This window comes from Erythrolamprus reginae, chromosome 1, assembly GCF_031021105.1.
Source record: "Erythrolamprus reginae isolate rEryReg1 chromosome 1, rEryReg1.hap1, whole genome shotgun sequence".
NCBI lineage: Eukaryota > Metazoa > Chordata > Lepidosauria > Squamata > Dipsadidae > Erythrolamprus > Erythrolamprus reginae.
The window spans coordinates 408,111,454-408,138,661 of NC_091950.1; the positions used below are offsets into that span (position 1 = coordinate 408,111,454).

Sequence of the window (27,208 nt, forward strand, 5' to 3'; positions counted from 1 at the left end):
GCTAACAACAGTAACAAAATACAGCATGTAAATCCAATACTAAAACAACTAAAAACCCCTTATTGTAAAACCAAACATCCATACATTCAAACATACCATACATGAATTGTAAAGGCCTAGGGGGAAAGAATATCTCAGTTTCCCCATGCCTGACGGCAGAGGTGGGTTTTAAGGAGCTTACGAAAGGCAAGGAGGGTGGGGGCAATTCTAATCTCCGGGGGGAGTTGGTTCCAGAAGGCCGGGGCCGCCACAGAGAAGGCTTTTCCCCTGGGCCCCGCCAAATGACATTGTTTTGTTGATGGGACCTGGAGGAGGCCCACTGTGTGGGACCTAACTGGTCGCTGGGATTCGTGCGGCAGAAGGCGGTCTCGTAGATAACCTGGTCCGGTGCCATGAAGGGCTTTATAGGTGATGATCAACACTTTGAATTGTGACCGGAAACTGATCGGCAACCAATGCAGACTGCGGAGTGTTGGTGTTACATGGGCATTTTTGGGAAAGCCCATGATTGCCCTCGCAGCTGCATTCTGCACGATCTGAAGTTTCGAACACTTTTCAAAGGTAGCCCCATGCAGAGAGCATTACAGTAGTCGAGCCTCAAGGTGATGAGGGCATGAGTGACTGTGAGCAGTGACTCTGGGTCCAAATAGGGCCGCAACTGGTGCACCAGGCAAACCTGGGCAAACGCCCCCCTCGCCACAGCTGAAAAATGTTTCTCTAATGTGAGCTGTGGATCGAGGAGGACACCCAAGTTGCGGACCCTCTCTGAGGGGGTCAATAATTCCCTCCCCAGGGTGATGGATGGACAGATGGGATTGTCCTTTGGAGGCAAAACCCACAGCCACTCTGTCTTATCAGGGTTGAGTTTGAGTCTGTTGACACCCATCCAGGCCCCAAAAGCCTCCAGACACCAGCACATCACTTCCACTGCTTCGTTGACTGGACATGGACAATGAGTCAATTATCATTGAATTGATTTGAATACCACATGTTATTCATAAGTCGGAGCAGAAGCAGCATCACTCCAAATCATGTAGGCACCTCAGTTGTCAAAATTTATGCTAGACATTACAGATTTTCTTTAATGCAGATTACAATGAGTTCATATTGATATAGGAGATCATCACCATCTCCTTTTAATGACCCCATAATCCCTTGTGGGTTAGAGTCTGAGCAACTGAATGGAGCTGGCAGAATGTTTTACATGGCCAGATACTCTTCCTGTCAACAGTGTGGAGTTTTGTTCAGCCAATATATTCTCATTGTGTCCAGAGAGAGAAATATCTGCCTCTACTTAGGATCGAACTCACAGCCTCATGATTGTGAGGCAAGAGCTTTACTTCTAGGCCACTACACAACTCCGTGTTGATATAGAACAGTGATGGTGAACCAATGCCATGCATATCTGTTGCCCTAGCTTAGATCCATCACACGTGTGCACATTGGCCAGTTGATTTTTTGTTTTTGTTTTCAAATAAAGTTTATTAAGTATCAAATGGTAAAGAGGAGAAGGGGGAAGGGGGGGTACATACAGTCAAGAGGATATGGGAAAAATATTGTTACATAATTGTTGTGGTTAGCTCTGGCCCAGCTCCTGCCCCAAGGAATGTGCAGGTGGATGTGGGGGAAACATACACATGCCGCTCATCTGTTTTGCTCCCAATGGAATCTGCCAACGAAGCCTCCTCTGACCAAGGAAGCATGAGTGACAGGGAAGAGGGGAGTTTGGCAGACAGCCCAGGAGGAGATCAATCATCTCTATCATCCTTGGATTCTGAACAAGAATTTATGACACATCCACGCATGCATAGTGATGCATAGGAGACAACAACTGAAGGATTATTACAAGAGAAAATGAGGCCACCTGTGGTTGGGTGGGGCTGCTGCAATTAGTGCTACAGATAAAAAGAACAGCGTGCTGGTTTAGCCTTGTGGCAGTTTATCTGATTCATTGTTTCGTCAAGATTGTGGTTTTTGTGCTGTTCAAGATTGTGTGGGGACTCTCTGGACTTTAGAATTGGACTCAATTTCCCAGTTATTGGGTGAGCAATTGGATTGCATTTAACCTGTGCCTTGTGTGTACCAGAAAATCCCTTTGACATTTAAAAAGGGAGCTGTTTCTGTTTTTCTGTTTATAAAAACTTTTGGGTTTTCCTTTTATGATGTGGTGTGTGTCTTCCTGGACTAATTACCTTGTAATTACGGGCGGTTGAAACACGCCGGCAGAACACATAATAATGTGTAATGATACTGTATGTCTTGAACTATACAAAAGGTTGTCTTTGCCTTTGAGATAAGTATCTTATTGTTCGATTTAGATTTCATAACATATGCATTAAAGTATATATACATACTGGCTGATAATAGGTAAGTAAGACCTAGTGTACCAGTTGTCCCCTTTCTTAGGTCCTTCAAACCGTTGCTCAACTCACTACTCTTGATGGAAATTATTATCCTCATGTATCATCCCTGTTTCTGGGCTGCATTGGTTGCCCCTTGATCTTTGGGTACAATTCAAGACACTAGTTATTGCCTATAAAGCATAGAGGTGTCCAGCCTTGGCAACTTTAAGACTTGTGGACTTCAACTCCCAGAATTTCTCAGTCAACCACGAAGTCTACCAATCATAATATTGCCAGGTTACACACCCCTGATATAGAACCTAGCTATTTGAGGGACTTTCTGTCTCCAATTTCTACTTGTTTAGTGAGATTAAGGAGATTGAATTAATTCCAAATCCAAATTAAACAATGCCTTCTAACATGACCAACCATGTCTTCTCTGTTGGGTCCCTTGTCTTTTGGAACAGAGTCCCACACAGAGATTCATATTTCTTTCACTCAACAACTGTTCAAAAGGTCATTTAACAGGTCATTCTGCTTCCAGATCTGGGATTAGGATGGACACCAAGCATTTTGTTCATTTTGTCTAATTTGTGTTATGTTTTGGCTCTTTTAGTCTTCCAACATGCATGTTATTTATTGTTTTGGGATGTTGTTTTTTTTCCTTTGCATGTATTCAAGTCTTTCAGAATCTTTTAGGAATTGTACAGTCTCTAAACCAAATGAATTAATAAACGAACAAACAATAGCAAAACTGTTCAGTACTGGAACAAATTGTTTTGCAAGTTGCTTGGCATATTTTTAAAGCTTTATTTGTATGCAGTATTTGTAAGAGTCTTGAAACTCCAAGTTTTCCCACTGAGTCAGAAGTTAAAAGGAATGAGTCATGGTGGCTCCATCACTGGAGGTATTGAAAGCAAAGATGAACAAACCCAGCTGCTGTGGCCTAGGGGCCGAGCTCTTGCCTCACAATCAGGAGGTTGTGAGTTCGATCCTAGGTAGAGGCAGATGTAAGGGTCTCCTGCTTGGGCAGCGGGTTGGACTAGATGACTTGCAAGGTCCCTTCCAACTCTATTAATCTGTTGAAGCTATTTGTCTGGAATGGCCTGCCTGGGCAGGGGATTAGATTAGAAACATAGAAACATAGAAGACTGACGGCAGAAAAAGACCTCATGGTCCATCTAGTCTGCCCTTATACTATTTCCTGTATTTTATCTTACAATGGATATATGTTTATCCCAGGCATGTTTAAATTCAGTTACTGTGGATTTACCAACCATGTCTGCTGGAAGTTTGTTCCAAGGATCTACTACTCTTTCAGTGAAATAATATTTTCGCACGTTGCTTTTGATCTTTCCCCCAACTAACTTCAGATTGTGTCCCGTTGTTCTTGTGTTCACTTTTCTATTAAAAACACTTCCCTCCTGAACCTTATTTAACCCTTTAACATATTTAAATGTTTCGATCATGTCCCCCCTTTTCCTTCTGTCCTCCAGACTATACAGATTGAGTTCATTAAGTCTTTCCTGATACGTTTTATGCTTAAGATCTTCCACCATTCTTGTAGCCCGTCTTTGGACCCATTCAATTTTGTCAATATCTTTTTGGAGGTGAGGTATCCAGAACTGAACACAGTATTCCAAATGTGGTCTCACCAGCGCTCTATATAAGGGGATCACAATCTCCCTCTTCCTGCTTGTTATACCTCTAACTATGCAGCCAAGCATCCTACTTGCTTTTCCTACGGCCCGACCACACTGCTCACCCATTTTGAGACTGTCAGAAATCACTACCCCTAAATCCTTCTCTTCTGAAGTTTTTGCTAACACAGAACTGCCAATGCAATACTCAGATTGAGGATTCCTTTTCCCCAAGTGCATTATTTTACATTTGGAAACATTACATTTGGAAGACCTCAAGGTGTCTCTTCCAAACTTATGATTGACCTCTAACGTTCAATAATTCTATCGTACATGAATCAATTCAAGGTCAGGAAAAAAGGTGTTCCTTAGAGTTGTGAATGCTCCAACACTGGAAGTTTTTACAAAGATGTTGGATAACCATCTGTCTGAAGTAGTGTAGGGTTTCCTGTCTAAGCAGGGGGTTGGACTAGAAGACCTCCAAGGTCCCTTCCAACTCTGTTGTTATATACTCTGAATGTAGCTTTGTTCTAAGGTTTTTTCCCCCAGCCCTAACTAGGTACTAACGATCTTCCCAACTCTTACTTTGCAGGTTCTTTCATTGTTACTCTTTGCAAAGAACGTTTTCCAAACCCTAAGTCCTTGCAGGTTTTTTTTTCATTGTTCTATCTCGCTCCAAATGTTTCTTTCCAGCCCTAACCAGGTGCTAACAATGTTCTCAGCTCTTATTGGCTTGCAAGCTCTTTCATTGTTACTCTCTCTGAATAAGGTTTTTTTAAAGCCCTACTCAGGGGATAAAATAATGTGCAGAAGCTGACCAGACTAAGGATGCTAGCCAGATGAATATCTGGTAAGCAGATTCTTTTCCCTATTTTCTTCCCCCAAAATTAAGGTGCGTTTTATACTCCAAAAATACTGAAACCGTGAATATTTGTTGAGTTCAAAGCACAGAAGTGTTATTATTTCTACCTACACAAAATAATCTGTTCAACTAATGTTCAAAGCCAAGTTGCTGCTACATAATGGTGAACAGAATTTATGGGAGGCTGGACTTGGGTCTTTTGTGGCAACGCAATGACTCCAAACTGATAACACATTTAACTCCACCTTCCACTTCAGCCGACTCTTCTCCTATGTGGCAGATTTGTTGAAAGGTCATACACCTGTTCTCCCTAGCTTCTTGGCACGAACCCCCAATTAAGTTCAAAGATAGGAATTCAGACACACACACTTGTAAAATCAATAACGCTGTTTTATCGAAAGTAAAATAGAAGCCAAACACCCTTTTAAGCAGTCAAAGGGCTCACCTTCAAAGCAACCGACTTGAATGCTGTGAAGAACAATAAATAAGCACAAAGCAGATAACAAGCAGCTGTGAAGACGTTACAGCCACTCTCCTTCAAGCATTCTCAACTCACAAACTTGACTATGATTTAGCTCAAGAGTCCTGGAAACAATTCAAAGAGAGTCCTTGGAGAATCCTGATGCAAAAGACACATCCTCTTTCACCGAACGGATAAACTTCCACACCCAGAGGCCAGAACGCTGACTATTTAACAGCAGCCCCAATTAGTCTTATTATACCCAGCCACAGGGGATCTACCTTATTTCCTGTAGTATTTACGTAGCTGCTATTTCCTGTGGCTGCGTACATCAATGAATGTCTCTCCTTCCAAATCCAGTGATGATAGTGATGGTGAATCACTCAGGGGGCGACTACCTAATGGGCTGTCTGCCATTGCCCCCTCTGAGGATCCCATTTCACTGCCACTATCTGCTTCAGACGCTTCGCTGTCAGAAGCAGTCGGCAGTAAAACTGGCCTCTGACACTGGGAGGATTCACCCACATCCACCCCCACTGTCCTTGGGGCAGGAGCTGGCCCAGAGCCAACCACAACAACACAGAGTTAGCCTTCTCTGGGTCCCGTCGACTAAACAATGTCGTTTGGCGGGCCCCAGGGGAAGAGCCTCCTCTGTGGCGCCCCTGGCTCTCTGGAATCAACTCCCCCTGGAGATTAGAACAGCACCCACCCTCCTTGTCTTTCGCAAATTACTCACCTATACCCCCAGACATGGGGGAACTGAGACACCTCCCCCAGGCTTTTATATTTTATGTTTGGTATGTATGTGTTGTATGGTTTTAATTGTTGGGGTTTTATATATCTTTTCTTTTAATATTAGATTTGTTTACTGTTTGTTCTGTCGGGCTCTCTGGTAGACTTCTCCCAAAAATTCACAAGTACAAATTTCAGACACACACACATTTGAAAATTCAAAACAATGTTCTTTATAATGAAAAGTCACTTAAACTAAGCCCTCTTTTGGTATAGCAAAGAGCACTTGTCTCCAAACAAACTGGTAATTTGTACAAGTCCCTTATCAGTTCTGTGATACTTAGCTTGCAGCCGTGAGGCAATTCACAGTCCTTCTTCTTTCACAAAGTGAATCACACTTTGCTCTGGTTTAGTTTCAAAGCGGGGGAAAATCAGCACGCAAAAGGTCAAAGTCAGTAAAGCAGTCACAAAACACAACGATCCGATAATCGTCCACAATGGCCAAACCCACAGGCTGCTATTTATAGCAGCCTCACTAATTACCACAGCCCCACCCAACCACAGGTGGCCTCATTTTCTTTGATAATAATCTCTCAGTTGTTGTTGCCTATGCGTCGCTCTCCGCATGCGTGGCTGTATCATTAACTCTTGTTCTGAGTCCAAGGAGGAGCTAGATAGTTGATATCCTTCTGAGCTGTCTGCCCCACTCTCCTCCTCCCTGTCACTCATGTCTTCTTGGTCAGAGGAGCCTTCATCAGCAGATTCCACCGGGGGCAAAACAGGCCTGTAGCATGTGGATGTCTCCCCCACATCCACAGTCCTTGGGGCAGGAGCTGGGCCAGAGCTAACCACAACAGCGTTATATTGTTTTTATTATTGTTGTGAGCCGCCCCGAGTCTTCGGAGAGGGGCGGCATACAAATCTAATAAATGGAATTGAATTGAACACCCATGCTTCAATTGGCTCCATTGTAACGTGGCATTCCAAGACTCCCTCTCCAACCCCGTTTGCAGTGCACAGTGTTTTCTGGCTGTTATTCCTCCCTCCCTCTCTTCCTTTTTATAAGCCCGGTGTTTAAATGAGGATAGTTGCTTTCCTTTAAAGATGTACAAATAACTTGCCCTCACCTGTCAAGTGTGCCCCTTTATATTTTACTGGGCCCATTATGAACGCAATCTGCCTGTCGAGGATTTGCATACTTCCTTTCGGGAGAAATAATGACACCAATCTCCCCCCCAACACCGCCCGCTCTCCCGTTTTGGAGTGTCTCATTTAACCGCACCTGCGAAACCGACAGGCGCGGAGATGAGAAGTGAAAGAGAGCAGTTGATTAAATCATCATCAAGTCGGGCCTTGGAAAGTCAATCCTGCTTCCCGTCCGCAATGATATCCCTTTATCTTAAAGTAATGAGCTATGGCACTTCTGCATCGGGTAATGTGATAAGTTCTATTAGCACATTCCATTTGCTTCGCAGGCAAGGGCAAGCCATCTCCGCGGTCTTGTATCACTGCAATCAAAGCAATTGGCTTCCTGGGAGGAGAAGAAAGAAGCAAATGTTCACGGTGATTTCTTTAAAAAATGGATCTCAACATAGTGAGGATGGAAGAGAGGGGGGGAAATGTCAGAGGGGGGGGTTTGTGCATTAGTTTAACCCGCCGCATGCTTTGACTTTAAAGGCAACCTCTGTCTTCTTCAATACCACAGTAAAGTCTGTTCTCCAGTTACTACACCATTTTCTTTCTCATCTCTTTTTATTTTCCATCCTCTTCTTGGGGGTATTTTGCAATTTTCCATATAGAGTTCTGTTTTGTTTACTGAAGTTTCTCACAAATGTGTCCCAGGATAATGCTGGCAGATCCAATCTAGGTCGATCATCGGGGCCAGAGAGATTGTCTTCCACACGAATCCCACTGACCGATTAGGTCCCACAGAGTTGGCCTTCTCTGGGTCCCGTCGACAAAACAATGTTTTCTGGCGGGACCCAGGGGAAGAGCGTTCTCTGTGGTGACCCCGACCCTCTGGAATCAACTCCCCTTGGAGATCAGGACAGCCCCCACCCTCATTGCCTTTCGCAAACTCCTAAAAACCCACCTTAGCTGCCAAGCATTGGGAAATTGATTCCCCTTGACCACTCTGTTTTATGTATGGCTTGTTTTGGGTTGCATGAATGTTTTTAATCCAGGGCTTTTTTAACTGTTCTGCTTTTTAAAAATCATTTGATTTGTATTTTGTGTTCCTGTTGTGAGCTGCTCTGAGACTTCGGAGAGGGGCGGCATACAAATCAAACAAAAAAACAAAAAAACAAACAAACAAACAAATAAATAAATAAAAATTTAGACCCGTGCTGGAGCCCATCTTCTGGAGACCTCTGTCTAGCAGAATGTGTACTGTTCTGTGTATGGCAATAATAATGATAATAATAATAATAATAATAATAATAATAATAATAATAACAACAACAACAACAACAACAACAATAACAACAACAACAACAGAGTTGGAACTTGGAGGTCTTCTAGTCCAACCCACTGCTTATGCAAGAAACCCTACACTACTTCAGACAAATGGTTATCCAACATCTTCTTAAAAATTCTACTGTTGCAACATTCACAACTTCTGGAGGCAAGCTGTTCTACTGGTTAATTGTTCTAACTGTCAGGAAATTTTTCCTTAGTTCTAAGTTTCTTCTCTCCTTGTTTAGTTTCCACCCATTGCTTCTTGGTCTACCTTCAGGTGCTTTGGAGAATAAGTTGACTCCTTCTTCTTTGTGGCAACCCCTGAGATATTACAACACTGCTATCATGTCTCCCCTGGCCCTTCTTTTCATTAAGCTAGCCATGCCCAGTTCCTACAACCGTTCTTCATATGTTTTAGACTCCAGTCCCCTAATCCTCTTTGTTGCTCTTCTCTGCACTTTTTCTAGAGTCTCATTATCCTTTTTCACATCGTGGTGACCAAAACTGAATGCAGTATTCCAAGTGTGGCCTTACCAAGGCCTTATAAAGTGGTATTAATCTTGCCTTTGGTAAGATAGATGGCATACAAGTTTGATCAATAAACAAATGTGCTTCATTGTGTGTCAAAAGGGACCTAGGTTTGATCGCGTGGTTGCAACCATAATCTTAACATTTTGGACATGCTCTCTCTTTCTCTCTCACTCACTCACATATATATACACACACACACATACACACCCTTGTGGGTTCCCTTGGCTGGTGGCTTTGTTCATTCCCATGCCGCAAATTCTGTATAAAATGCCAATAGAGACGTGACTTCTGCAGCTAATGATATAATGCTTCAAAGGCGTAGCAGGTAGAACATTATTCTAGCTATTAAAATAAAAATAAAAATCATGCAGCAGCTGAACTATCTCCAAGGAAGGAAAATGAAAAATTACTTTCGAATGTGAATACGTTTGCGAAAATGAAACCATGTCTTACGAGCCCCAAATGACATTTTGCTAGTTTGGTAGTGAACACATAATGGTCTGGAGATGGAAAAGGAAGCAAATATAAATATTCCATTGCTTCCTAATGCTTTGTATTTTTTTGTTGTTGTTAGTCGGTGCATCATGAATATGAAATTTAGCTTGATATGTTGCCATTAGCCATTTGCCAATGGCTATGTCTATGGCCTTTGAAGGGCACATTTAGATGTTTAAAAACATGCTGTGGGCATTCTCAGAATAAGGCTGTTATAGATTAGGGGGTGAGGGGGAGGCAGGTTTCCGATTCACAGAATGGCTGCCAGGCACAAAAAGGCACCATTCCTAGAAAGCAAATGGATGAAGCCAAAATTCAGTCTGGACTCGCCATTCCTTCTCCAAAACTGTAATGAGATGGCAACACTGTAATCTCCCTCCAAACAATTCCTGTTGTTAGTCCCAATTGCTGTCATTTTCTTCAGAGGAGGAGGAGAAGGAGGAGGAGGAGGAGGAGGAGGAAGAAGAAGATAGCAATAGCACTTAAGTTTACATACCACTCCATAGTGCTTTACAGCACTGAGAAATTTAAGGGGAGGGTCAGAGGAGGAGAAGGAGAAGAGGAAGAGGAAGAGGAGGAGGAAGAAGAGAAGTAGTGGTGGTGGTGGTGGTAGTAGTAGTAGTAGTAGAAGTAGTAGTAGTGTAGTAGAAAAAGAAGAAGAAGAGGAGGAGGAAGAGGAGGAGGAGGAGGAGAAGAAGAAGAAGAAGAAGAAGAAGAAGAAGAAGAAGAAGAAGAAGAAGAAGAAGAAGAAGAAGAAGAATTTCCCTTCAAAGTAGGAAATATATTATTTTTAAACCTTCATGGACTCGTTGGGGTGAATGAAACCTCTTGGATGAGAAGTGAAACATCTTCAAGAAAGAAAGAAAGAAAGAAAGAAAGAAAGAAAGAAAGAAAGAAAGAAAGACAGTCCAGTTGCCTTTTCAAAAAAGCATCTTTGGGACTTCTTGCTTAGCCATTTGTGCCTTTCATTCATTCCCCCCCTTCCTTTGATTCTGCTAACCTATTTCTTTTCCCATTGTGTATCCTATTAGGCAAGGTATTAGCAAGGTATTGTTGTGAGCCGCCCCAAGTCTTCGGAGAGGGGCGGCATACAAATCTAAAAAATTATTATTATTATTATTATTATTATTATTATTATTATTATTATTATTATTATTATTATTATTATTATTATTATGGATAAGACCATTACAAAAAAATCCACTATTTAACTTTAAGTCTGGACGAATGGTGTTGCTCTCTTTCAATTTCCAACCCACCCAACCCTATTGCTCCTGCTTCCTTTCGCTTCTCTCTTTCCAACTGGGAACATTGATGTGGGTAAGGATGACTATGATATTGCTAACAAAAACCATCCCATAAATGACTCTTTGGGATCTCTTTCAGCTGGCGAAAATGCCATTAATCAACAAAGAAGGGCATTCCTGTATGATCCCTGCAAAAAGGCAAAAGAGAAATGCCATATCCCAAAGGCTTTGTAGAAGGTCGCGCTCAAGTGAATTCGGCGGCGATAAAGGTTGCATTGAAATAAAATGAGGCAATGGGATTCGTTGAGGGAGGACTAAGGGGGGGGGAAGGTTAGAAGGGATTGCAAACGGGACCCTAAATAAATGTAGTCCTGCTAGCTCAGGAATTCTGGGAGTTGAAGTCCGCATGTCACAGAAGAGCCAACTTTACCTACTCCTGTTCTAAGTCAATTTTGAAGACAGATTCTGAGTCTTCCGAGAGGGGCGGCATACAAATCCAATAGATAGATAGATAGATAGATAGGTAGGTAGGTAGGTAGGTAGGTAGGTAGGTAGGTAGGTAGGTAGATAGATAGATAGATAGATAGATAGATAGATAGATAGATAGATAGATAGATAGATAGATAGATAGATAAATCAACAACCATGTTGCTATCTCAACAACTGCAGTGATTGGCTGAACAACTGTGGCAAGAAAGATGGTTGAAATGGAACAAAATTCACTTAAGTAAGTCTGTTTTACTCAGCAGCACAAATTCTGGGCTCAATTATGGTGGTAACTCAAGGGCTGTCTGTAAACCACTATAGAGTGAAATGTAAGTCCAAGTGCTATTGCTATTAAACATGGCTCCAGACTAGCAGCTGCGGCAACGGAACAGCTTAGAACATGCTGGCAAAGGCTGTTTATCAGTGTTGCATAAAATTAAATCCACACAGATAACTGATTCAGCCAGATTCATTAACTTCTTCGTAAATATAGTAATATATATATATATATTTACAATATCACAAGTATAGTTTAACACAATATCACAAGTATAGTTTACAAGCAGCTTCTTGTTCAAAGTTCAGAGAGAGGCAAGAGCGCAGTGTGGGCTAAGCCCCGCCCTGCCTTCTAGTTTCAGTTTCGATTCTCTGGACAGACTCAGATATGATCAGCTCTTATTGGCTGACTTAGTTGCTATGCCTATTCATTGGCTGGCCTTGTTGCTACTGGCTCTCCCAGTTCATGAATATTCTAACACTGTTGACCCTGGACTCTTTTTAAAATAATTTGTCTGAAGTGGTGTAGGGTCCGCCCCGAGTCTACGGAGAGGGGCGACATACAAATCTAATAAATAATAATAATAATAATAATAATAATAATAATAATAATAATAAATAATAATAAAAGGGTTTCCTGCCTAAGCAGGAGGTTGGACTAGAAGACCTCCAAGGTCCCTTCAAACTATATTATTCTAGTCTGCTCTGCTCTGCTCTGCTCTGCTCTGCCCTGCCCTGCCCTGCCCTGCCCTGCCCTGCCCTGCCCTACCCTACTCTACTTTAGAATAGATTATAATAGAATCCTTTATTGGCCAAGAGTGATTGGACACACAAGGGATTTGTCTTTGGTGCATATGCTCTCAGTGTACATAAAATAAAATACACATTTGTCAAGAATCATGAGGTACAACACTTAATTATTGTCATAGGGGTCAAATAAGTAATGAAGAAACAATCAATATTAATAAAAATCTTAGGGATAGAAGCAACAAGTTACAGTCATAAGTGGGAGGAAATGGGTGATAGGAATGATGACAAAAAACTAGTAGTAATAGTAGTGCAGACTTAGTAAACAGTTTGACAGTGTTGAGGAGATTATTTGTTTAGCAGAGTGATGGTGTTCAGGAAAAAAACTGTTCTTGTCTCTAGTCGTCTTGGTGTGTAGTGTTTTGTAGCGACGTTTCGAGGGCAGGAGTTGAGACAGTTTATGTCCAGGATGCGAGGGGTCAGTAAATATTTTCACAGCCCTCTTTTTGACTCGTGCAATATACAGGTCCTCAATGGAAGTGAGGTTGGCAGCAATTATTTTTTCTACTCTACTCTACTCTACTCTACTCTACTCTACTCTACTCTACTCTACTCTACTCTACTCTACACTCTACTCCACTCCACTCCACTCTACACTCTACACTCCACTCCACTCCACTCTACTCTACTCTACACTCTACTCCACTCCACTCCACTCTACTCTACACTCTACACTACACTCTACTCTACTCTATTCTACTCTACCCCACCCCACCCCACTCCACACCATACCATTCCATTTGATTCTATTCGATTCTATTTGATTCAATTCTATTTTATTCAAATACATTTAATAATAAATGAAAATAAATAAATGGATTCAACCAGGCAGACCTTTTGTAGGATCAACCTTGCTATGCTGATGCAAGAAGTTGGCATGTGGAATTTCCTCCCTGCTTTCAGCAATGAAGCCATATTTTTTCTCTCTCTCTCCTCCTTTCAGAAGAATAGGAGATTGGATCTGCTCTGCTCCAATCTCATTTTTGCCCTCTTCCTAAACTGTCAGCTTGTCCTAGGAGAAGAGATGCAGGGGGATATTGTTAGCAACACAGAAAAAAACATTCCAGGAGGTTAGCCCGGGTTTGCCCTGGAGTCTCTTTACGTTTCTTGTAGAGCGAGAAGGAGAAGGAGGCAAAGATACATTAACAGCATACTCCCAGCTGGAGAAGATGCCAGATGTCAACAGTAAATGGATTTGAAATATGAAAGTGGGACTTTGTTTTTCCTTGCAAGATGCACTGAAGTGTACATGGCATCACAGGCTAGTTTTCCCACACTCGGAGAGGCCAGCTGTAGTTCACATGGCAAAACATGCACTTAACCAACAGTTCATCCAGCTCAGAGTTTTGGCCAGAAATTCATAAGACAGAAAAATAAGCTCTTGCCCAGTTAATTGGCCTTCTCCGGGTCCCATCAACTAAACAAATGATTGTGAACCTTTTTTTCCTCTGGTGACAAAAGAGTGTGGGTGCACGCTATCGCACATGTGCAAGTGCCCATACCCATAATTCAATGCCTGGGGAGGATGAAAACAGCTCCCCCGCCCTCTGGAGGCCAGAAACGGCCTGTTTCACAACTTCTGGTGGCCCCAGTAGGCTCGTGTTTCTCCCTCCCCAGACTCCAAAGGTTTCCCTGGAGCTGGTGGATGGTAAAAACACCCTCCTCCATCCCCCTGGAGGTTCTCTGGAAGCCAAAAAACCTCCCATAGGCGTGAGCCAAAAATTAGCTGGGCGGCACACACATGGACATTGGCAGATATGGCTCCATGTGCCACCTGTACCAGCAGATATGGCTCCATGTGCCACCTGTGGCGCCCGGGCCACAGGTTCGCCATCACTGAACTAAACAATGTAGGTTGGTGAGACCATGGGGAGGGCCTTCTCTGTAGTTGCCCCAGCTCTATAGAACAACCCCCCCTCCAATGTTCACACTGCTCCCACACTTCTGGCCTTTCGAAAAGCAGTTAAGACCTGGCTTTGCCGAAAGGCCTGTGGGCCGTGAATCTTAACATCAGACATGTCTGAGTTAGCTTTGATTGGTATGTATGTTTCCTGATAAGCCCTGCAGTTCTTAAGTTAGTTAACATAGGTGTTTTTAAATGAATCTGGTTTTCCCATTGACTTTAATTGTCAGAAGTTCGCAAAAATGAGATCACATGAGGGTCATCACAATTATCATAAACATGAATTCGTTTCCAAGTTGCCTGAGTTTTAATCACATGACCACGAGGATGCTTCAGGTGGATGTTGGGTGAAAAACGGTTATAAGTCACCTTCTTCAGTTCCATTGTAACTTCAGTCACTAAATAAACTGCTATAAGTTGAGGACTATCTGGATTTAATCGTTATTGTTTCATTTGGGCTTCTGCCGACATTTTAAGTGTAATTCTAAACTTGCTCTGGCAAAATATATGCAATCTATTTGCTTTTCACAACCCAGAAAAGGCTGTTCCACCTAATCCTTCCTTCCGTCCCCCAATGACTGACAGATGTGGATCAAAACATGATCGAAACATTTAAATATGTTAAAGGGTTAAATAAGGTTCAGGAGGGAAGTGTTTTTAATAGGAAAGTCAACACAAGAACAAGGGGACACAATCTGAAGTTAGTTGGGGGAATGATCAAAGGCAACATCAGAAAATATTATTTTACTGAAAGAGTAGTAGATCCTTGGAACAAACTTCCAGCAGACGTGGTTGGTAAATTCACAGTAACTGAATTTAAACATGCCTGGGATAAACATATATCCATTGTAAGATAAAATACAGGAAATAGTATAAGGGCAGACTAGATGGACCATAAGGTCTTTTTCTGCCGTCAATCTTCTATGTTTCTATGTTTCTAATCCGAATCTGTTTATCTCTAAGCCTTTTCCCCCCTCCACTCCTGCATTGAAACCATGTTGGCATCTCTCCATCTTTGTCACGAACTGAGAATGTCATTCCCTGTGATGGGAGAAGGTTGTGTCTTCCGAATGCAACACCCCATCAATTTAACACAGACCATCCTGCTTTTTAGAACAGAATGGCTTTTCGTAGCCCTGGGCGTTTCTGCCGACCTTTCTCGGAGATGCCAAGTTGGGCACGGTGGTTTGCCGAGTGCGTTTATTGCTTTTCTATAATGCATGAGGCTGGAGGGTCGCTTTTTTCCCCTTATTTTTGTGTGCCAGATGCTGGGGTAGCCGGCTCTGAAGGAGAAAGTTATAAAATAGCACGTCTCAACCGTGCTGAGAGCAAAATCAGTGAAATGTGTGGGTCAACGCAAGAATCCAGGGACACAAATGGAAATTGTTCTGCCCTCCCAACCCCCTTAGGTTGTGTGTAGCTTGGCCGGACCTTCTCAGCAAGTCACAAAACCATCAGTTTTGGAAGGGAAAAAGAGGTAGCATACTTTGATTTATTTTTACTTTATTTATTTTGTCAAATATGTATTGGTAGTGTACAAAGACATAACAATGTTTATAAATATGATACTAGTAAGAGAGAAATATTAGGACAGGAGACGGAAGGCACACTGGTGCACTTATGCATGCCCCTTACTGATCTCTTAGGAATCTGGAGAGGTCAGTAGTGGATCGTCTAAGGATAAAGTTTTGGGGGTTAGGTGATGATACTACAGAGCCAGGTAGTGAGTTCCATGCATCAACTACTTGGTTATTAAAGTCATATTTCCTGCAGTCGAGTTTGGAGTGGTTTACTATAAGTTTGCATCTGTTGTGTGTTTGTGTGTTGTTGTGATTGAAGCTGAAATAGTCACTGACAGGAAGGACATTGGAGCAGATGATTTTATGGGCTATGCTTGGGTTGTATTTAAGGCGATGTAATTCTAAGCTTTCTAAACCTAGGATTGTAAGTCTATACATGGTCTGTCTATCTGTCTATGGAGAATCTCAGTCATCCAGGTCATGGTTGTCTGAAAGGTGATTTGTTCAAAAAGTAACTGGATTTTCTTTGGTTTTTCTTGAATGAATGAATGAACCAACCAACCAACCAACCAACCAACCAACCAACCAACCAACCAACCAACCAACCAACCAACCAACCAACCAACCAACCAATAAATCCATCCATCCATCCATCCATTTATTCATTCATTGTCATGGGGTGACAATTTGCTTCGTGTTTCCCATGCTCTCCTTCCTGGGTCACCACCACTCCACCTCAAGCTGCCTCACCGCTTCCACCCATGCCTTCTGCTTGCACCTCAGGCGGGAGGTGGCCACGTGATGCTGGAGGGGAACCAGGCAGGAGAGAGGGAAGCTCGTCCAAGGCCAGGAAGGAGGAAAGATGAAAAAAGCAAGACGCGCAGACACAGAAGCCGGGGGGAAAAGGAGAGCTGAGCCGAGACCAGTAATCCAGGAAGTGACAGCCGCTGATCAGCAGGAGCTGCACACTCATCTTCATTTCTGCCAGTGGAACTGCGTTCCACCCTGTCCTGCCTGCTGCCTGGTTGTACCCAGGGCCGCCATCAGGAATTTTGGGGCCCCATACAGCCTAAGTGTCTGCCCCCCCGGCCATTTTAAAACTACTGCCCCCCCAAATCCCGTGCCATGCCCACCATGGCCACACACCTTGGGCAAGCCCTCCCCCGGCCCTCTGAGGTCAAACACAGCCCTGATGTGGCCCTCAATGAAATTGAGTTTGACACCCCTGGCCTAGAGGCTAAATCCTATGAACAAGGGCTAAGAGAATGAGTATGTTTAGCTCAATAAATAGAAAACTGAGGGGGAATATAATAGTAGTTTCCCAATCCTTAAAGGGCTGCCACAGAGCAGATGGCATCTATTTATTCTCCATGCCACCTGAAGGTAGGACAAGAAGCAATGGGCGGAACCTCACCAAAAAGAAATGCAATCTGGAAATAAGGAAAAACTTGGGACTGGGCGGCATATAAATAAATAGATAGATAGATAGATAGATAGATAGATAGATAGATAGATAGATAGATAGATAGATAGATAGATAGATAAATAGATAAATAAATAAATAAATAAATAAATCCCTTCTTTTTAATTAAAAGAAATTAATAGAAACATAGAAACATTGAAGACTGATGGCAGAAAAAGACCTCATGGTCCATCTAGTCTGCCCTAATACTATTTCCTGTATTTTATCTTACAATGGATATATGTTTATCCCAGGCATGTTTAAATTCAGTTACTGTGGATTTACCAACCACGGCTGCTGGAAGTTTGTTCCAAGCATCTACTACTCTTTCAGTGAAATAATGTTTTCTCAGGTTGCTTTTGATCTTTCCCCCAACTAACTTCAGATTGTGTCCCCTTGTCCTTGTGTTCACTTTCCTATTAAAAACACTTCCCTCCTGGACCTTATTTAACCCTTTAACATATTTAAAACCCTGCTGTTCTGTTCGGGTCGTATGTGACCCGAAGCCAAGTTTGAGTCCCTGTAAAATTTTTTCCCTGCATATCTGAAACTTGAAATTTCATGACTATTTATCATTTCAGGGGTTCTCTCTATGAGAATTTTTTTTGGGGGGTGGGGGGCTTAGTTTTTGCTGGGCAAAAAAAGTTACAAATCTTATGTTCCCGGGTCACCCTGACCCGGACCGAAAACTCTTCATTTGCAGTGCTTATGTTTGGTCTTTTTGAAAGCTTTTTTCACTTGGAAAGTAGTCTGAACATTTCTGCACACAATGATATGAAAATTGAAATGAAAAAAGTAAATCTTATTGGTTTATTTTGCGGATATAATGCACGCCCCCCCTGTTTTTGTGAAATTTATTTCAATTTATGGATAGTTTTGCTTGCAAAATGCATTCTATTTTACTAAAGTTGGTGTGAGATTGGTAGCTTGAACATTTCTGAATATAAGAAAAATATAAAGGAACTGAAAAAAATGATTCTTATTGGTTTTTTAACATCAGAAATAAGGCCTCCCCCCCCCCTTGGCTGCTTGCAACCATTTTCACTTTTTATTTTTTTATGCTCCAAATCCGAAATATTCTTTAAAATCTTAGGCATTCATTTACTCAATTTAACAATGCTGATCATCAAAAAATATTTTTGGGGTGGTGGCTAATTGTTTTCTGGGCAAAAAAAAATCATAACTTTGAATCTGTTTCTGTTCGTATGTGACCGGACCAAAAATAATTTTTTTAGGTACTTGAATTTGATCTTTTTGAAAACTTTTTCAACTGGAAAACTATTTTGAACATTTATGAACATAATGATATGAAAATTGAACTGGAAAAATTGAGACCTATATTTTTATTTTGATCAAAAAGCCCCTCCCCCCATCCTTTTTTAATTTCGTGTCAATTTCTATTTTTTAAGGCTACAAATCCCTAAGGAATTTTCCCCCAAGAGGTTTGATATACTAAATTGAACATTTCTGAATATAAGAAAAATATAAATGAACTGAAAAAAATGGTTCTTATTGGTTTATTTTTGCCACAAAAGGGCCACCCCCCCCCTCGGCCTTGCTGTGTGCCATTATTGTCACTGTTTATACATATTTGTCTAGAAATATTTGGAATATCCTTTTGAAAATCAACCACATTGTAGCCAGATAACTAATTTTATGAAACAAATCCATTTTACTAAAAAAAAGTATGTAAGTTTGAAATTAACAGCATAATTTTTATATAAATTGAAATAATTGAGGCATACTTTATGTGCAAAATAAACCAATATGCATCAATTTTTCCAGTTCAATTTTCATATCATTATGTTCAGAAATGTTCAAGCTACCAATCCCACACCAACTTTAGTAAAATAGAATGTATTTTGCTAGCAAAACTATCCATAAAGTGAAGACTATTTAAAAAAACGGGGGGGGCGTGCATTTCATCAACAAAATAAACCAATATGCATCAATTTTTCCAGTTCAATTTTCATATCATTATGTTCAGAAATGTTCAAGCTACCAATCCCATAGCAACTTTAGTAAAATAGAATGCATTTTGCAAGCAAAACTATCCATAAATTGAAAAAAATTTCACAAAAACAGGGGGGGCGTGCATTATATCCGCAAAATAAACCAATAAGATTTACTTTTTTCATTTCAATTTTCATATCATTGTGTGCAGAAATGTTCAGACTACTTTCCAAGTGAAAAAAGCTTTCAAAAAGACCAAACATAAGCACTGCAAATGAAGAGTTTTCGGTCCGGGTCGTATGTGACCCGAACAGAAGATTTGTTATTTTTCTTAAACAGAACAGCAGGGTTAAATGTTTCGATCATGTCCCCCCTTTTCCTTCTGTCCTCCAGACTATACAGATTGAGTTCATGAAATCTTTCCTGATACGTTTTATGCTTAAGACCTTCCACCATTCTTGTAGCCCGTCTTTGGACCCGTTCAATTTTGTCAATAATAATTTTAAAAAACCAAAATCCATTACTATTAAAACTAAAACAACCAGCAAAACTATTAATAAAAACAGGTGAGGGCTGGGTTTTTTTCTCTGTTATTATTTAAGTGCTTTTACCATATGCTTTAAATCAAGAATCACTTCTCTCTGTGTTTCTCTCTCTTTTCTGTCATTCTCTGCCTCAATCATTTTCTCATTTCTCTTTTTTATCCCCTTTTTCTATCATTTCTCTCTCTCTTCCTTCCACTCTTCTCTCTCTCTCTCTTCCTTCCTCTCTCATCTCTTTCTTTCTTTCTTTCTCTATCTTGCTTTCTTCCTCTCTCTTCCTCTCTTCCTTCCTCTCTCATCTTTCTTTCTTTCCTTCTCTCTCTCTTTCTCTATCTTGCTTTCTTCCTCTCTCACACTCTCTTCCTTCCTCTCTCATTTCTCTCTCTCTTTCTATCTCTCTCTCTTTCTCTCTCTTGCTTTCTTCCCCCCCCTCTCTCTCTTTCTTTCTCTCTCTCTCTTTCTCTATCTTGCTTTCTTCCTCTCTCTCACTCTCTTCCTTCCTCTCTCATCTCTCTCTCTTTCTTTCTCTCTCTCTTCCTTCCTCTCTCATCTCTTACTTACTTTCTCTCTCTCTTTCTCTATCTTGCTTTCTTCCTCTCTCTCACTCTTCCTTCCTCTCTCATCTCTCTCTCTTTCTTTCTCTCTCTCTTCCTTCCTCTCTCATCTCTTACTTTCTTTCTCTCTCTCTTTCTCTATCTTGCTTTCTTCCTCTCTCTCACTCTTCCTTCCTCTCTCAACTCTCTCTTTTCTTTCTCTCTCTTTCTCTATCTCTCCCCCCTCTCTCTTTTTTTCTCACTTTCCCTCTCTTGTTTTCTTTCCCTCTCTCTCTCTTGCTTTCTCTCTCACACTCTTTCTCTCTCTCATTCTCTTTCTCTTGCTATCTCTTTCTCTCCCCCTATTTCTCTCTCTCTCTCTCACTTTCTATCTTGTTCTGTCGTCGCTCTCACTCTCTCTCGTTCTCCGGAGGCTGGCAAAAGTAATTTTCAATTACTTTCAATTGTAATTTTCAATTACAATCAACCTATCTCTCCTTCCTTCCTTTCCCCCCTCCCTCTTTTCCTTTCCTTCCTTCCCTTCCCCTTTCTACTTCTTTCCCTTCTTCCTTCATTTCAACCAACCTATCTCTTCTTCCTGTTTCCTTCTCCTCCCTCTTCCCCTTCCTTCCCCTCCCTATTTTTCCTTCCTTCCTTCCCTTCTGTGTCCTCCCGGCCCTCTCTTCCCCTCCCCTCCCTTTCCCCGACGAGGGCAGCCCGTAGAGTCACACCCATCCCGGGCCGAATTACAAGAGCCGCAGCCGGGCGGGGAGCACCCCACTCGCTTCGTTCCCGCGGCAGGGCTCGGTCGGGAGCCCGCTGGTCAGTGCTCGGTCGCCGCCACCAGGAATCCAGGAAACTGGGGTCAGGGATCTCTGGGGTGTCGCACCGGGATGGCACCTGGAATGTCGGGCGCGCGGGCTGACGCACGCTCTCCCCAGTCCAACCCGGAAAATTCAAAGTAAGAAAAACCTTCGCTCTTACTTTGAATGTTCCGGGGCCCGGGCAGGCTGGCAGGGAGATGGAGAGAGAGCGCATCAGCCTGCACGCCCGACATTAAAAATCGCCTTCGCCGGCCGGCGGCCCCCACTGTGAAAATGCCTGCAGAGAAGAAAGAGAGGCGGAGCGGGCGGGCAAGGGCAGCGGCGAGTAGCCAGGGGGGCGCGAGGGGGGTAGAGGTGCGGGGGGGGCAGCTGCGGCTTCGTGCGCGCCCTTGGAAAAGGGTGCGTGGGGGGGCCTTTTGGGGGACGCTGGCGCACACATGCGAAGCCTACAACTTGCGCTTGTGTTAAATTTTGTTTCTTTCCTAAGCAGCCTTCTGTGTAAAAAAATCCATTTGGGAATGACTCATTCCCAAATGGATTTTTTTACACAGAAGGCTGCTTAGGAAAGAAACAAAATTTAACACAAGCGCAACTAACACAAGCGCAACCGCCACCCCGAAGGGGCTCCTACCTTCGCCGCACGACTGGGACTGGAGGACCGCGCTGCCAAAGGCTCCGTCGGGGCTTTGAGTCCCGCCTCGCGAGGGCCAGAGGGCCCGCCTTTTTCGTTGGTGAGGCAGGCGGCCGGCAAGAGAGGGCCGGTACTGCGCATGTGCGAGGAGTTGCTCACTGGACACAAATTACTGTAGGCGCCAGGAGGCCGGCGGGCAAAACCGGGCCCCCCTCATTGGTCAATTTTGCCGGGCCCGTGACACCACTCCCAGTAGTACCGCCCTATCGGCGGCCCTGGTTGTACCACATGATTCTTGAAAAATGTATATTTTTCTTTTATGTACACTGAGAGCCTATGCACCAAAGACAAATTCCTTGTGTGCTTAATCACACTTGGCCAATAAAGAATTGTATTGTATTCTATTCTATTCTATCCCAGATGGGGGGCAGCACAATACTGCTTTCGGGTTTTGCTTCTAAGAACTGAAGAAGCTTCTTCAGTTACTAAACGGAACATCTTCAAGGAAAAACAAAGAGTGTCCAGTTTATTTATTTTTTAATTTATTCATTAGATTTCTATGCCGCCCTTCTTGAAGCAGTTACCTTTTGCAAAATAATCTTTGAGACTCCATCTCTCTCCCTCCCTCTTTCTCTCTGTCTCTGTCTGTCTCTGTCTCTCTGTCTCTGTGTATCTGTCTGTCTGTCTCTCACTCACACACACACACACACACACAAACAAACACACACACACACCACAAATATCCTCCCCTACTTCCCTTTAAAATCAGCTTGGCACCAGCTCTGATTCCATAATGGAAACCAGTCGGCCTCGGTCTTCTGCCATATGCTTAGCTCTGGAGAGAAAGGTGCTGCTGGGTATAGCAGTAATGATTTGATGGAAGAATTAAGCGGACCTTGAAATTAGAACTGGACTGTCGGAAAAGGCAGGAAAGAATAATATATTGGCAGTGGAAATGGTGGTTCCTGGGGATTGTATTGCTTCCAGCTTTCTCGGCAGCATTACTGCAGCGCAAGATAACATCGCATGCGAAAATTCAGATGGTGTTGATTAGCTTCACAGTGAGATCTAATGAGTTATGGGTTGGGTGGATGGCAGGGGGAAAAAAAGACACTCGCTCCTTTCGTCCCCCCCCCAGTTAATGCTGTGTAGCTCAGAACACAACACGGACTTACACACTCACCAACATGTAGTAGTTGGCATAACAAGAAGGCAGCAATTTAATGTCATGGAAAAGAATCCTAGGAAAAGACATAGCTTAATTTTAAAGCAATTGGATTGCTGGTGGAAAGTCCGGATATCCTAGGGCAGGGATGGCTAAAGGTTTTGTTGTTGGGTACCGAAATTGTGAGTGCGACAATGGGAGGCGCACGCAAGTGCATGAGCAGTGGGACTGAGCTGGGGTTATGGCTTAATGTGCCCACAGAGAGGGCTCTAGGCATGCCACCTGTAGTATGTGTGCTGAAAGTTTGCCCTCAATGTCCTGGGGCAGTGGTTCTCAACCTGGGGGTCGAATGACCATTTCACAGGGGTCACTTAAGACCTGTGGCATGGGTGCCGTAAGTTCGTCATCAAGGTCCAAAAGCAGGGGTTCTCAACCTAGGGGTCAGGACCCAGAAGTGGGCTACTGCCCTGATGGGAGGGAACACAGTGGGGTAGCGAAAATGGAGCTCCACCCCAGAGCCCCCAATTTGCACTGAAAGATGTTGAAACAAAATGCAGAAGCAACCCACAGTGTGGTAGTAAAAATTTTGGTAGCCCTTCACTGTGATAGGACCCCTTTGGGGGTCGAATGACCGTTTCACAGGGGTCACCTAAGACCATGGGAAAAGACAAATTTCCCATGGTGTTAGGATCAATGTAAAAGAAAATAATGCGTGCAAACCCATTAGAAAATAAATAAAAGCTTGGAATTTGGGTGGGAGGAGGAGGAGGAAGAAGAGGACGAGGACAGTCGCTGCCGAAGGAAGAAGGTGAGGTGAATAAAAAAAATCCAAAACTTTAAGGCTTAAAAAAAAAAAGAGAGACTTTGAGGCGGTGAGGAGGAGCACGTGCCTCCCATACACCCGGTGTGAGGCTGCCTCCCATACACTGCACCAGAGAGAGAAACCCAGGGGGAATGGCAGGAAACTGGCCGGTCCTTTGTGCTGCTCTTAAATTTCCTGGGAAATTTTTTTCCGTGCTTGGGTTCTTAAATAGAAAATGGTTCTTAAGAAGAGGCAAAAAAATCTTGAACACCCAGAAATGTTCTTAAGTAGAGGTGTTCTTAGGTAGAGGTACCACTGTATTCTTGTCCAGATGTCAAATGTAAAAGAGGCAGCATTGGATGGTTTATGAACACCAAATTTTAAAAATGAATTATTGTAAGGTATTTCAAGATTGATGGTGTGTTATTTTGCATATGTGATTGGAGGGAAAAAGGAAAAAATTCTTGGCCACAAAAAAAAAGAAAAGAAAAAAGAAAATGTAGAGTCCAATCAGTGGTGGGATTCAATTTTTTTTTACTACCGGTTCTGTGGGTGTGGCTCGGTGGGCATGGCAGGAGAAGGATGCTGCAAAGTCCTCATTCTCTCCCTACCCCCACTAACCTGCTTTCCAGCTCCATTGTTCTGTGTTGGGCAAGAAAAGAAGACCCAGTCGTTCAGTCGGGACTGGGGAGGCAGCAAATAGATGGGGGCGGGGCCAGCCAGAGGTTGCCTGTTGTCCGAACTACTCAAAATTTCTGCCATGGGTTCTCTAGAACTGGTTAAACCGGCTAAATACCATCTCTGACTCAAATCCCCTTTTAGATTGAACTCAACTTTTGGATTTTTATGAACATTTTTATTTATTTATTTATTTATTTGTTTGTTTGTTTGTTTGTTTGTTTGTTTGTTTATTGATTCATTCATTCATTCATTCATTCATTCATTTATTTATTTATTTAGTCCAATACACAATGAGGTTTTAGTGGGTATATATCTATATACACATAGTAAAATACATGATGAAGGTTATAGAGGGGATACTCATAGTAAAATATATCTCAGAAATAATAGAAAAGAAGATATAGTAATAGAACATATCAATGAAAGAATGGAAGAAGAGATATAGGAATAGAAGAAAAGTATAGGAGATATAGGAGAGCAATAGGACAGGGGACGGAAGGCACTCTAGGGCACTTGTACTCGCCCCTTACTGACCTCTTAGGAATCTGGATAGGTCAACCGTAGATAATCTAAGGGTAAAGTGTTGGGGGTTTGGGGATGACACTATGGAGTCCGGTAATGAGTTCCACGCTTCGACAACTCGGTCACTGAAGTCATATTTTTTACAGTCAAGTTTAGAGCGGTTAATATTAAGTTTAAATCTGTTGTGTGCTCTTGTGTTGTTGTGGTTGAAGCTGAAGTAGTCACCGACAGGCAGGACGTTGCAGCATATGATCTTGTGGGCAATACTTAGATCTTGTTTAAGGTGTCTTAGTTCTAAACTTTCTATGCAGTTTTCTTTGCAACACTATGTTTATTTATTTATTTATTATTAGAGTTGAAAGGGTCCTTGCAGGTCATCAAGTCCAACCCCCTGCTCAAGCAGGAAACCCTACCCCACCCAAAACAGATGGCAGTCCAATTTTCTTTTGAATGTGTCAAGTGATTGGGCGTTCACAACTTCTGCTGGCAGGCTGTTCCAATGGTTGATCGCTCTCACCATCAGAAAGTTCTTCCTTATTTCCAGGTTGAATCTCTGCTTGGTCAGTTTCCATCCATTACTCTTGGTCTGGCCCTCTGGTGCCTTGGAAAATAGTGTGACCCCCTCCTCTCTGTTGTCTGTGTCAGTACTACGTACCTCACCGTTTGGGTTTGTCAATATATAAACCAACCAGAAATGCATGTTTGGAGGAATTGGCATAATGTTGCTTTAAGGGCTAGTGCTACAATTAGCTATAAAAGGGAGTCAGATGTGTTTCTCTCTGTTGTTACTGTTATTGTTGCCAATGCTTGCTATTCCTCTATTGCTCTTGCTAACACACTAACTCCCTGATCTCACCCTCTGCTAGTTTTGTCTGTGTGACTGTACTATAGACTTGCTGTAAGTAATACTTGTAGTAGAACTGTGTGTTCTGCAGGAGAAAAATATTGTAGAATTATACATGTATTTAGAACTGTGTGTTCTGAAGGGGAATATTATTGGTTAGCTGCTGTGTGTATAGAACAATACATATTCTGATACCTGGTTCCTATGTGATTTCTTGACTTGTATATATATGAAGTGGACTGTTTACTTACTACTATTGAATATATGTAAATAATATTTATACTCTACTTATTAGTCTGGGTTATTGGCTGAATAACCACCATTGCTCCATATACAGTACTCTGTTTAAAGTTTAGGATTCTAACATTGGTGATAAGCCCAGTGTGGGATGTTAACAGTCTGGCATTGCCTTCTTCCAGGGTGTTGTTTGTTGACTTTTCAAGCTAATCTGCAGCCCTGGCAATCCTTGGTAATCTCCCGTCCAAATACTAACTGGGCCTGAATCTGCTTAGCTTCCATGCCCAGACAAGGTCAGTTAGATGCTGAGATTTCTCCTAGTCTAGCTAATTTGGCCAAAACGTAGGGAAAATGTTGACCTTGAATGGAGGACAGACTTGTAATTGAGGTTGGATTTGATATTAGTTAGACATGCTGTGGCCCTCCATTTTCAACCCTGCGGAAAAACGTGATGTCTTCTGGAAGATTATAACTTTATAGGTTACACCTTTGAAATGAATTTTCATTGAACACAGAATGCTTTCGACATCGGTGGATTGTTTTTTGAAGGTAATCTCTTCCTTTCTCTTTCAGTGTGACAGCGACAGTGATCAAGAAGAGAAGGTAAAGTCAGTTTCTGGTGTCTTATTTCCCCTCTTACGGCTATTTTTGGTATGGTTCTCGGTTCTCATATTTCCTTTTCGTTCATGTATCCGCGAGTGAATTTTAGTCTGAGATGTGTAAAATGCTTGGTGTGCTAAATCTATAAACTCAACATTCCACCATGGACCATGCTTGACCGAAGACGATTTCTTCTCCATTGATCTATTGCAGGGGTGTCAAACTTGATTTCATTGAGGGCTGCATCAGGGTTGTGTTTGACCTTGGGGGGCTGGGGTAGGCATAGCCAACTCAACATTACTTGTGTCAGGAGCGCCTGTGGTGGCATGAGCGCTCTGCCAGCTAAAATGGGCTCCTGAACTCTGTTTTTGGCTTCAATGGCCTCCTGCAACCCTTTGCCAGTGAAAACACATTTCAGGAGGGTCACACATGAGCTCCATTTTCTCTGGCAGAGGCACTGTGGTCTCATTCTTTGCTGTTTCCACGGTCCCCCACATGGGCCAGATCTAAGCAATCCAGCCCGCAGGCCTTGAGTTTGACACCCCTGATCTTACTGGATCCATAATTCACTTACTGAAGTAGATTTCAATAGCTCTAAAGTAGGAATATCCTGTTTGCCCTTTTGTTTGAGGCATAGAATGTCCTGTGATTCTA

The 27,208-nt window shown here is 42.5% G+C and overlaps 1 protein-coding gene across 1 annotated transcript in view; it reads left to right on the forward strand.

Moving 5' to 3' along the window:
- Positions 1–27,208, forward strand: part of AUTS2 (activator of transcription and developmental regulator AUTS2) — a 1,269,011-nt gene that overhangs the window by 857,439 nt on the left and 384,364 nt on the right. Inside the window, exon 5 of the mRNA XM_070730563.1 lies at positions 26,528–26,557. Coding sequence (XP_070586664.1) covers positions 26,528–26,557 — 30 coding nt within the window. The remainder of the gene's footprint in view (positions 1–26,527; positions 26,558–27,208) is intronic.